General features: G+C 43.0%; 1 protein-coding gene across 2 annotated transcripts in view; it reads left to right on the top strand.

Moving 5' to 3' along the window:
* LOC115468711 (cohesin subunit SA-2-like) overlaps window positions 1-12891 on the top strand; it is a 312673-nt gene that overhangs the window by 219636 nt on the left and 80146 nt on the right. For both annotated transcript variants that reach the window (XM_030200630.1, XM_030200629.1), the window contains exon 21: window positions 9440-9516. In XM_030200630.1, the coding sequence (XP_030056490.1) occupies window positions 9440-9516 (77 nt within the window). The remainder of the gene's footprint in view (window positions 1-9439; window positions 9517-12891) is intronic.

Raw genomic sequence — 12891 nt, 5'->3', positions numbered from 1 at the left:
GGAAGGAAGACTGTTCTCTACTCTTCTGGTAAACGTAGGTACAATCCTCCTTCTCGACAGCCTGCGGCCCAGGCTAAGCCCCAGCGCGCTTGCTCTCGTCATCAGCGTGCGCCTCAGCAAGGCCCCGCGGCTCCCCAGCAAAAGCAGGGGGCGAGCTTTTGACTGGCTCCAGCAGAGCATAGCCGACATCAACGTATCAGTGCCGGGCGACCTGCCGGTCGGGGGGAGGTTGAAAGTTTTTCACCAAAGGTGGCCTCTCATAACCTCCGACCGTTGGGTTCTTCAAATAGTCCGGCAAGGATACACCCTCAATTTGGCCTCAAAACCTCCTAATTGCCCACCGGGAGCTCAATCCTACAGCTTCCAGCACAAGCAGGTACTTGCAGAGGAACTCTCCGCCCTTCTCAGCGCCAATGCGGTCGAGCCTGTGCCATCCGGGCAAGAAGGGCTGGGATTCTATTCCAGGTACTTCCTTGTGGAAAAGAAAACAGGGGGGATGCGTCCCATCCTAGACCTAAGGGCCCTGAACAAATATCTGGTCAAGGAAAAGTTCAGGATGCTTTCCCTGGGCACCCTCCTCCCCATGATTCAGGAAAACGACTGGCTATGCTCTCTGGACTTGAAGGACGCCTACACGCACATACCGATACTGCCAGCTCACAGGCAGTACCTGCGATTTCAGCTGGGCACACGTCACTTCCAGTACTGTGTGCTACCTTTTGGGCTCGCCTCTGCGCCCAGAGTGTTCACGAAGTGCCTGGCTGTAGTAGCAGCGGCGCTTCGCAGGCTGGGAGTACAAGTGTTCCCCTATCTCGACGATTGGCTGGTGAAGAACACATCCGAGGCAGGAGCTCTACAGTCCATGCAGATGACTATTCGCCTCCTGGAGCTACTGGGGTTTGTGATAAATTATCCAAAGTCCCATCTTCTCCCAGTACAGAGACTCGAATTCATAAGAGCTCTGCTGGATTCTCAGACGGCTCGTGCCTATCTCCCAGAGACGAGAGCCAACAACTTGTTGTCCCTCGTCTCTCGGGTGCGAGCGTCCCAGCAGATCACAGCTCGGCAGATGTTGAGATTGCTGGGCCACATGGCCTCCACAGTTCATGTGACTCCCATGGCCCGCCTTCACATGCGATCTGCTCAATGGACCCTAGCTTCCCAGTGGTTTCAGGCAGCTGGGGATCTAGAAGACGTGATCCACCTGTCCACGAGTTTTCTCAAATCCCTGTATTGGTGGACGATTTGGTCCAATTTGACTCTGGGACGTCCTTTCCAAATTCCTCAGCCACAAAAAGTGCTGACAACGGATGTGTCTCTCCTGGGGTGGGGAGCTCATGTCGATGGGCTTCACACCCAGGGAAGTTGGTCCCTCCAGGAACGCGATCTGCAGATCAATCTCCTGGAGTTACGAGCGGTCTGGAACGCTCTGAAGGCTTTCAGAGATCGACTGTCCCACCAAATTATCCAAATTCAGACAGACAACCAGGTTGCCATGTATTACATCAACAAGCAGGGGGGCACCGGATCTCTCCCCCTGTGTCAGGAAGCTGTCAGCATGTGGCTGTGGGCTCGCCGTCATGGCATGGTGCTCCAAGCCACATATCTGGCAGGTGTAAACAACAGTCTGGCCGACAGGTTGAGCAGGATTATGCAACCTCACGAGTGGTCGCTCAACTCCAGAGTAGTGCGCCAGATCTTCCAGGTGTGGGACACCCCCTTGGTAGATCTCTTTGCATCTCGAGCCAACCACAAAGTCCCTCAGTTCTGTTCCAGACTTCAGGCCCATGGCAGACTGGCATCGGATGCCTTCCTCCTGGACTGGGGGGAAAGTCTGCTGTATGCTTATCCTCCCATACCTCTGGTGGAGAAGACTTTGTTGAAACTCAAGCAAGACCGAGGCACCATGATTCTGATTGGTCCTTTTTGGCCGCATCAGATCTGGTTCCCTCTTCTTCTGGAGTTGTCCTCCGAAGAACCGTGGAGATTGGAGTGTTTTCCGACCCTCATCACAAAGGACGAAGGGGCGCTTCTGCATCCCAACCTCCAGTCTCTGGCTCTCACGACCTGGATGTTGAGAGCGTAGACTTTGCCTCTTTGGGTCTGTCAGAGGGTGTCTCCCGTATCTTGCTTGCTTCCAGGAAAGATTCCACTAAGAGGAGTTACTTCTTTTTATGGAGGAAGTTTGCCGTCTGGTGTGACAGCAAGGCCCTAGATCCTCGCTCTTGTCCTACACAGACCCTGCTTGACTACCTTCTGCACTTGTCTGAGTCTGGTCTCAAGACCAACTCTGTAAGGGTTCACCTTAGTGCAATCAGTGCATACCATTACCGTGTGGAAGGTAAGCCGATCTCAGGACAGCCTTTAGTTGTTCGCTTCATGAGAGGTTTGCTTTTGTCGAAGCCCCCTGTCAAACCTCCTACAGTGTCATGGGATCTCAATGTCGTTCTCACCCAGCTGATGAAACCTCCTTTTGAGCCACTGAACTCCTGCCATCTGAAGTACTTGACCTGGAAGGTCATTTTCTTGGTGGCAGTTACTTCAGCTCGTAGAGTCAGTGAGCTTCAGGCCCTGGTAGCCCAGGCCCCTTACACCAAATTTCATCATAACAGAGTAGTCCTCCGCACTCACCCTAAGTTCTTGCCGAAGGTAGTGTCGGAGTTCCATCTGAACCAGTCAATTGTCTTGCCAACATTTTATCCCCGTCCTCATTCCTGCCCTGCTGAACGTCAGCTGCACACATTGGACTGCAAAAGAGCATTGGCCTTCTATCTGGAGCGGACACAGCCCAACAGACAGTCCGCCCAATTGTTTGTATCTTTTGATCCCAACAGGAGGGGAGTGGCTGTGGGGAAACACACCATATCCTATTGGCTAGCAGATTGCATTTCCTTCACTTACGCCCAGGCTGGACTGGCTCTTGAGGGTCATGTCACGGCTCACAATGTCAGAGCCATGGCTGCGTCAGTGGCCCACTTGAAGTCAGCCACTATTGAAGAGATCTGCAAAGTTGCGACGTGGTCATCTGTCCACACATTCACATCTCATTACTGCCTGCAGCAGGATACCCGACACGACAGTCGGTTCGGGCAGTCAGTGCTTCAGAATCTGTTCGGGGTTTAGAATCCAACTCCACCCCCCTAGGCCCATGTTTTATTCTGTTCCAGGCTACACTCTCAGTTAGTTGGATAAATTGTTAGGTCAATCTCAGTTATGTCCTCGCCATTGCGAGGCCCAATTGACCATGTTTGTTGTTTTGAGTGAGCCTGGGGGCTAGGGATACCCCATCAGTGAGAACAAGCAGCCTGCTTGTCCTCGGAGAAAGCGAATGCTACATACCTGTAGAAGGTATTCTCCGAGGACAGCAGGCTGATTGTTCTCACAAACCCGTCCGCCTCCCCTTTGGAGTTGTGTCTTCCCTTGTCTTTGTCTTGCTACATATGGGACTGACGAACACGAGCCGGTTCAGGCGGGAAGACGACCGCGCATGCGCGGTGCGCATGGGCGCGCGAGGACTAGCAAAGGACTTTGCTAGTGAAGTTTCCAATTGGAGGGGGCTGCCGTGGACATCACCCATCAGTGAGAACAATCAGCCTGCTGTCTCGGAGAATACCTTCTACAGGTATGTAGCATTCGCTTTACAGTTCCAGTTTCTAATTTTTCTTTGATCAGTATTTTGAACTCTGGATATTGGTTGGAAAAATTCTTTTGAATAGAATTATAGTCTGTTCAATAGTGTACAGTATTTGATTTCAAGCCTATTTGCTGAAGTCTGAATGAAATGTTTTCCAGGTTTGCAGGTCTAAAGAAACATTCCTTATCAAAGACAGACCAATGTTTCAGATCTTCGTCCGGAAACCGATTGTCCGTATTGTCACATATCTGCTGGATCAAAGTGATTATTGACTTTCTTTTAACTGGAAATTGAAATGGAAAGAGCAGATTACCTATTTCTTCCTGGAAATGTTGTTTGTCTCCCAGATATTGTGTCCTAAGTTTCTTGATTTTTGCTTTGGCAAACTGTAAAGCTTCAACTGTAGAAAGTACACTACTTTGCAGAATTTTGCATGTCTACCAGTTCTGCTAGAATGTCGTTACGTAGTGAGAGAGCAACATGGTGTTCTGCATTTTGTAATTGATCCAAGCAGAATTTGTGAATAAAATCATTTTCTTCAACATTTTTTCTACAGTATTCCACTAATACATCATAGTTCCTAATCACAGCATTTACTGCAAAATATGTGATCTAATTTATCAATTTAAATGCAGTCACATCTGCCTCTTCAGCTTTGAAAACAAGTTCTTCAAATTTCACCTTCTTAACAGAAGGCCTGCAGAAAATTGTGTAAATAGTCCTTAGCAAAGTCTAGATCTCCCACATCAGGGGAATCTTCCAAGCATCATCTATTCCCAGGTCTTCACAATGTACCACACAATGTTGCTCTAATAAGTGTGGAATGGACTGGTGCAAAAGAACAGCTATACCTTGTCGTTTGCTCAGCATGACCAATGCACCGTCTGATGTAAACATCACCATCTTTTTTAAATTCAACTTGTTTTCCATATAAAACTGTTGTATAGCCTCAAAGATAGATAAACTATCATATGCTGTTAAATTTATTATGCCAGCAAACATCATTTTATGAAAGGATTCACTTTCATTCCTAAATTTTATGTTTAGAATTAACATTTTTGAAAATGTTATTTGTTGATCAACTATCAAAGTGTGGAACGCTGATTTTCTAATTTAATTTTATTTATGACATTTATATTCCACATTAGTCCAATGTGGCTCAATATGGCTAACACATTGGTTTTAATTGTTGAATTTGTGCACTCAGTGAACTCAAAGGCTTAACTATCTGGTCAGTGAACTTAAAGGCTTAATTAGTTCTGGTATTTTCATGTATGTGGCAACATGATCATGAATATCCTGGACCCCCAATGTATAAGAATTTATTTTCACAGCCAGCAAAATGTTTACCTTGTCAGGTGTTGCTTCTTTTCGCTGTGTAAGTTCTTTTCTGTGCTTGTTTAGATTCTGTTAAGAATTTTTTCAACAAACCTTTGGATTGATTTTTAAGCTTTGTGATTGAATTGATATGAGAGCTCTCTGTTTGAAATGTCATTTGAGATGGTCCATTTTCCAGTCGATCAATGCTTTCCCTGAGGTTTATTCTTTAAAAGCTCCTGCTTTCAATCGAATTTTGCAAATGACACCATCCATCTCCGAGTAGTTAAAAACTTCTCCCATGAGCACATGCTGTCCTTCGCCATGCTGTAAGTCCGTTTTAACAAAACATTCGGTCAACCATTCCGTCTTAAACCCCAAACACCGTTTTTTTCATGTAGTACTTGAACTCTCTTCAGCTTTTTGCTTTGATGGCATAGACCATTCATATATGCTCCGGCAAGACAAGGCATAGAGGCAAGCTTGGGCAGGCTGTGGCTGGAAACAGTTGACAGGGGTCACAATTGAATCTAAAATCATAAAAATGAAATAACCTCAAATAAATAAATACACTAAATAAATACATTGAAAGAGGCCAGAAATATTCATGAACATTTGTAGAAACAAATACTAAACAAATTTAAAAACATACGTAAATTAAAAAGTTAGCAATACAGGGATAATCAAGATTTGTAGTACTGGAAACCATAAACTTCATTAATAAAAACACTTGGAAAACGTTACTTACAAAAAGCGTACCTCAGTGCCAGATGCTGAGATGAGATAAAGGCTAGCGCTGGTTCACCCTCAAATTACAAATCAGATGCCGGAAGCAGACAAGCTAAGCAGCTGGCCTTAAGCAGGCAAGGCTGACAGGTAATACTGCACACAAGCAAGGCAAGGCATCGAGGGAATGGCATCCCTTGCAAGTTCTTTGGTGTATACCCGGAAGCAGACACGCGCCTACCCAGAACCCAGCAGTCCATAGAAGGAGCGGCAGGGACATGGACTACCACCCCAAGGAACGTTGTGGTTTCCTACTCAATGGCTTGAGGTACATCGGGGCATCGGTAGAGGGGAAGACCGGGAGGAAAGAGACATTAGTGAGCAAATGTTGACCCAAAGTGAGTGACTCTAGGTTTGTATGAGTGATCGCTCATGTGCTCACCTTAGAGGGAACACAGGTGAAAAAGTTCAGGCTGGGCCAGACAGACAAAGGTAACAAAGCACTCCACAGCTCTCCAGTTTTTCTCACAGACAACAACTTCCAGCTCTCCAATTCAGCAAAAATCACAAATAGGTCTAAAGACAAGCTTGTGCTTAAGACGCTTTTAAAGCTGGTCTAATACTGGACGTTTTTCTTCCAGCCCCTAGGAAGTCATTTTGCTATCCATTATGGGCTAGAGATGTTCATCACGTAAGACCACCCATGTCATGGCCATGAAACGCTCCCTCTGGGGACATTTTATAATGAACAACTAGTGGTTTTGGCAGTTTTTCCCCCTTTGTTCGATTATATGCTTTGGATTTTTTTTCTGCTAGAAAAATGTCTATCTACCTGTTATGCCATTTTTTAGACATTTTTCTATTTTGAAAACGATAGCCCCATTAGCAGTCATGCAAACACACATGACTGTCAGGAGTGCTGGAATGCTTTGTGAGGATGCCATCTTCTGGAGTGAGCTGGTAAAAGGAGAATATATTATGCTGCCCTATGGACACATATGTTAGATTTATATATTATGATGTTCTTAGTTCAAGCTGGGTTTAAGCTGGTATTTATTTTTCAGCTTTTACCAAGGTGGTGAGTTGACTTCAGAACACCACTTGGGTAGGTGTCCTTTTTTTTTTTAACCTTGTATTTATTAGAGTCCTTTTGGTATGGATGTTGTTATATCAATAAGGTTCTTATTAAACACTATATCCCCTGCACAAGAGTCCAATGCAGATTTAAGGCAACAATAATACATCTTAATAAAATAGAAAACCAACAGTACTTATAACTATCATAATCTACCAAATAAGTTTTCAGATTTCTTCAAAATACATAATAATTCATCTCCATTCTAATAACAGATGGAAAGGAATTCCAAAAAGGAATTACAAGAGATGAGAACAAAGTATTTGCCATCTTTAAAAAATGTACACCTTTAAAAGGAAGAGAATGCAGATAAAAGAACTATGCAGTCCTACAGAAAACCGAGTTAATGGTGTAACAATCAGGTTTATCAGCAATTCTTACATAAATCCATGAAGAATCTGACACATTAGACAAGCTGATTTATATAATACTAGTAAAAAAAGGCCCGTTTCCGAAACAAATGAAACGGGCGCTAGCATGTAGTTTTTTTTTTTTTCTCCTGTAGTTTTTCCTTTGAAGAGAAAAGCACTGTATGAGGCGGCGCTGTCTTTTCCCGGGGTGATTGAGGTCGGGGAATCCTTGAGGTGGGTTAGGGTTTGCCTTATGCCGGGGATGTTTTTTGTTGGTTGGCGGGAGAGCAGCACTGTCTGGGGCCGTCGGTTTTAACGGTATTTTTGGTCCTTGTGGCAAGCAGCGGCGTCTTGTTTTGGGTGGTGTGGTTTGCGGAAGGGAGAGTATGCCACTCTTTCGGTTCGTTATAGGGCAGCAGCGTAGGAACGATGCAGGAGGAATGCTGGACGAATGCGCAGTGGGAAGCAGCGCGGTGTGTGCATCCTCGAGGTGGGTGACGGGTTTTTTGAGGCGGGGGATGGTTTTGCACGTCCTGGGTTGCTTGGTTCGTGAGAAGGTGAAGGGGGGGGAGGTGTTCCAGTTATGTGCACGTGCGTGATAATGTTTTTTTTTTTCTTTGTTGCCTCCAGTTTTGTATATTGAAGGAGTTAGCGGTTTTGTATATTCAAGCAGTTTGCCAGCCAGTCTGTACCGAATCCTAGGCTGGGGAGGAGTAGGGAAACTACTCCTCCCCCCGCCTGGGTCAGTCTGTGATGCAGGCTAGGTCGGGTTTAATTTTTGCAGGTGGTGGCACACGTCGCAGATGGTGAGGGGCATGCTTCTTTTTTTTTTCTTTATTGCCTCCGGTTTTGTATATTGAAGGAATTAGCGGTTTTGTATATTCAAGCAGTTTGCCAGCCAGTCTCTACGGAATCCTAGGCTGGGAAGGAGTAGAGAAGTTTCCCTACTCCTCCCCCTGCCTGGGTCAGTCTGTGATGCAGGCTAGGTCGGGTTTAATTTTTGCAGGTGGCGGCGCTCGTTGCAGATGGCGAGAGGCACGCTGTACTCCTGTTTCCCCGGGTCCAACAACAATATTTGTGTACATACCCAGTGCTGGGATATTCTCTGTTTCCAGCGGCGTTCGTCTGCTCTCTGTGCTGCTCAGACAATGAGGCATTCTACAGCTGAATGCTCCTCCCTTCTTCTGTTTTTTTTCTTCTGATAGGTGAGTTCTATGTCGCATTCCGTTGCCTGGTAACAGTTCTGCTTTGTTAGTGGGCAAGCCCCTTCTGATAGGTCCCTTCTGATAGGTCCGTGTTATGTCGGATGGCTTCACCACCATGAAACCATGAACCCTTTATCGTGTGCTGTGACTTCAGAATCTTTGTCCTCAGAATGTTCACGGTGCATTTTATTATATTAGATTCTTTCCTGAACTGGAAGCCAATGTAAATTAGTTATATGAGAGGAGACTGTCAAACTTTCTAAATTTGAATGTTAATCAGGTCAATATGTTCTGAATCAGCTGGTGTTTATATATTTATCTATGTTTTGATGAATTTTTTATTGAAATTTTGCAAAAGTATAAAGGAATTAAGTGACCGTTTTGAACAATGTAAAGCTATATGCTGCAATATAATTAGTTTACATATACAGAAGTTCAGTATAAGCTCATTAAACAGTTTCATTGGAAAAAGAGTCCAGAAGTGCCCAGGTTTTATAGATTGAAGAGACATTATGAAATTTAGTTGCAATAGCTAACTTGTATTTTCTCATTAACACACAAGTGACTCCATCATTCAGTTTAGGATTGTCCTTCCAATTACAAATGATAAGGTAGGTCAGTATATCTAGGTGAGGATTTGCACAATCCTTGATATTTTAAAGATTAAAGATATTTTGATATTTATGTTTTAATGGTTTTTTTTATATACATGTTATGGTTCTGTATTGGTATTTTAGTATTTATGTTCTTATTTTAATTACCATTTTTATTATTGTCTTTTAGTAACATGGTTTTGTTTTATATATCATTAGTACTGCCTAGCCACTGACACAGCCCTTGCATGGGCGAAACCTGGCCAGTGTTGGGCTTGTTTGGTTTAGATTTTAGACTTCTCAGAGAATAAAGGTTTGAAGACAGTATTCCTTGTTCTAATCTGCTCTTGTACCCGTACAGATAAGTAATCCTGCTTTCATGTGCATTAACGCTCTCTTTAATTTAAGCCTTTAGAATAGGACCTGCTTTCTTGCTACACAGTATGATGATGTTTGTCTTCTAATTCATTTTGGTTTAGGGAGAAAATGTTTGTACCAATGAAGGAGGGATCTGCCAAATTTCAACCAGTTTGAGAAAAGTAGCCGCTTTTTACAAGTGAGTCTCCTGTCTCTATGCTTTGGAATGTATCTCTATCAGAAAAATGTCTAAATAATTTGGTATGGCAGAGTTTTTTTTCCATTCAAACCCTGCATATTAAGGAAACAACTTAGGGATGTAATTTCTGGCCTTACAGTGTAGAAAGACAGTTGAATGCTAAGGACATTATTTTACAAACATAACCATGCGTACTGTAAAATAGAATTTACATGTGTATTATGCAAAAGTGTAAATATTGATTTCAGAAAGCTGCCATTTATGTGTGGAGATAAACCCCAGGCAGAGATTTCAAGGGGCATGGTTTGGGTGTGGCCTTTTACTAAGCTGCACTGAAAAGTGACCTGCAGTATCAGTAGCACGGAGCTTTCCCATGCGCTGAGGCCACTTCTAGCTTGGCTGTAAAATAGGCGCATTTCATATTTTCCCCGTTAATGGCTACACACTAATTTACCAATTAATGCATGGACATTAGTACAGGTGCCCTTACCGACAGGCGCTAAGGGCTTCCGTGCTAACTATGCGCTAATTGGTTAGCATGCAGTGATGCAGCTGTGCTAACCGATTAGCACTGAGCATACCTACTGTCCACCCCCAAACATGCTTCCAGCACTAAAAATTATTTTCTATTTTTAGCACGTGGGTAACAGGCGCCAAACACAAAACTACATCAGGATACCTGAGCATGCCCTGCAATAGTGGATTTCAACCTGTAGTAGGCACACAGTGCTTGCTGCAGCTTGGTGAAAGGACCCCTATATGTGTATTTCCTATTTAACAATAGGGATACACATGCTACTTCTGGGGTATTCTGTGCAAAAGAAAATTAAAATTCTATATGAAAATTCTGGGCACAAAATTTTACATTTCTGCAAAATTCTGCATGCTTTGTATATCATTTTTTGTGCTGAATTTTCCCATCAAAACACCTAGATCATCCTTGACCTGGGCATGATACCCCCACCCTCAAATTTCTCTCTCTTCAAGCTCAACCCCTTCCGCAGCATATTCTGTCTTTTACTTAGCTTGAACCCCTTCCTATGCTTGATCTCCCTTTTTTCAGCAAGTTTAAACTTCTGCTTTCTCTTTCTGTCCCCTAGTTATTTCCCCCTTTTAACCACCAGTTTTCTATTCCTCTTCACCCCCTATTCCCTCTCCTTACTTGCCAGCAGAACCCCAAACTCTCTTCATGCTCTCCCATCTCTCCAGCAATATCTCAGCTCTCTCTGTCTCCCCCCCACCACAGTTCTCTTTCTCTAAATCCTAACAAGACCCCTAGAATTCTTTCCCTCTGCTCCCCTCCCTTTCCAGTACTCTATCCCTCCCCAAGAACACACTTCCAGCTTGCTCTGATACCCCCCCATAGCAAATGTTCTCAGCTTGTTCTCTCCTTCCCTGCCAGAGAAAAACCTCTCAGTATGCCCTGTCACTCCCTCAAGCTTGCACTGTCCCTTACCCAAGGTGACCATGAAGCAATACAAAGCTAATGTCTTCATTTTTGTTTTCCATTATTTTCCTAATAATACCTAACATTCTGTTTGATTTCTTAGCTGCCAACACACACTGAGCAGAGGGTTTCAACGTATCATCAATGATGACACCTAGATCCCTTTCCTGGTCCGTGACTACTAATGTGAATCCTTGCATTACGTAGCTATAGTTCAGTTTCCTCTTTCCCACATTCATCACTTTGCACTTGCTCACATTAAATGTCATATTCCAATTGCATGTCTAGTCAGTCTTGTAAGGTGGTCTTGTAACTTTTCACAATCTTCTTGCGATTTAACAACTTTGAATAACTTTGTGTCATCAGCAAATTTAATTACCTCACTAATTACTCTCATCTCTAGATCATTTATAAAGATGTTAAAAAGCATTGGTTCCAGCACAGACTCCTGGGGAACCCCACTATCTACCCTTCTCCATTGAGAATACTGACCATTTAACCCTACTCTCTGTTTTCTATCTTTTAACCAGTTTTTAATCCACAATAGAACACTACCTCCTATCCCGTGAATCTCCAGTTTCCTCTGGAGTCTTTCATGAGATACTTTGTCAAATGCCTTTTGAAAATCCAAATACACAATATTGACTGGCTCACCTTTATCCACATATTTGTTCACCTCTTCAAAGAAATGTAATAGATTGGTGAGGCAAGATTTCCCTTCTCTAAATCCATGTCAGCTTTGTCTCATTAATCCATGCTTTTGAATATGCTCAGTAATTTTGTTGTTTATAATAGTCTTTACCATTTTGCCCGGCACAGACGTCAGGCTTACCGGTATATAATTTCTTGGATCTCCTCTGGAACCTTTTTCAAAAATCGGCGTTACATTGGCCACCCTCCAATCTTCTTGTACCATGCTTGATTTTAAAGATAAATTACATATCACTAATAATAGTTTTGCAAGTTCATTTTTAATAATAGTAATAACAAATATTATATAAACTAAGCCAATGGGTAATAGAATATTCAAAATAAAATGTATTTATCATTAAAACATAAACATAAATGGTCATAATATACATATATAATATAGTTGAATAGAAATAGGACACATACCTATACCGTGAGCTTCACCAAATAGCTTAAATGGTTTGTACTCTAGTTTCTACCATATATAGCTGTAGAGCAAAAAATGATAGAAAAAGGCTATTGAGCGATCACATATTATTCATTTTATTTATTTATTTGTAGCATTTGTATCCCACATTTTCCCACCACTTTGCAAGGTCAATGTGGCTTACATTTGCCGTAGTGGCGATTGCCATTTCCGGTTAACATAATTACAAATGATGTTACATTCAAGTGCGTATATACATGGTAAAAGAATATAAGTTCCTGAGTAATAGGTTGGATTATAACATTTATAAAGAAATCATTTTCGACATTAGGGTAGAAGAAGTAGTGTTTGTTCATTAATAGTAATGAGGTTAATCAGTCATGTGGAGAGAGAGCGGTTCTGTCTCGTTCGTAATCAGTCTTATTGTTTAATAGTTAGGATGGTTGTTTATGGTATGCCTTCTTGAATAGGTCAGTTTTCAATAGCCTTCGGAAGGTAGCTAGATCTTGCGTTGTTTTTATGGCCTTCGGTAGTGCATTCCATATTTGCGTACAAATTTAGGAGAAGCTGGTTGCGTATGTGGACTTGTATTTTAGTCCTTTACAGTTGGGGTAGTGGAGGTTGAGGAATGTGCATGCTGATCTTTTTGCGTTCCTAGTAGGTAGGTCTATAAGGTCTGACATGTAGGCTGGGGCTTCCCCATGTATAATTTTGTGAACCAGTGTGCAGACTTTGAACACAATTCGTTCTTTTAATGGAAGCCAATGTAGTTTTTCTCTTAGGGGTTTGGCGCTTTCGTATTTCGCTTTCC

This window comes from Microcaecilia unicolor, chromosome 4 (genome assembly GCF_901765095.1).
Source record: "Microcaecilia unicolor chromosome 4, aMicUni1.1, whole genome shotgun sequence".
Classification (NCBI taxonomy): domain Eukaryota; kingdom Metazoa; phylum Chordata; class Amphibia; order Gymnophiona; family Siphonopidae; genus Microcaecilia; species Microcaecilia unicolor.
The sequence above is the reverse complement of the archived record's forward strand: the minus strand, read 5'-3'. Positions and strand labels throughout refer to the sequence as shown.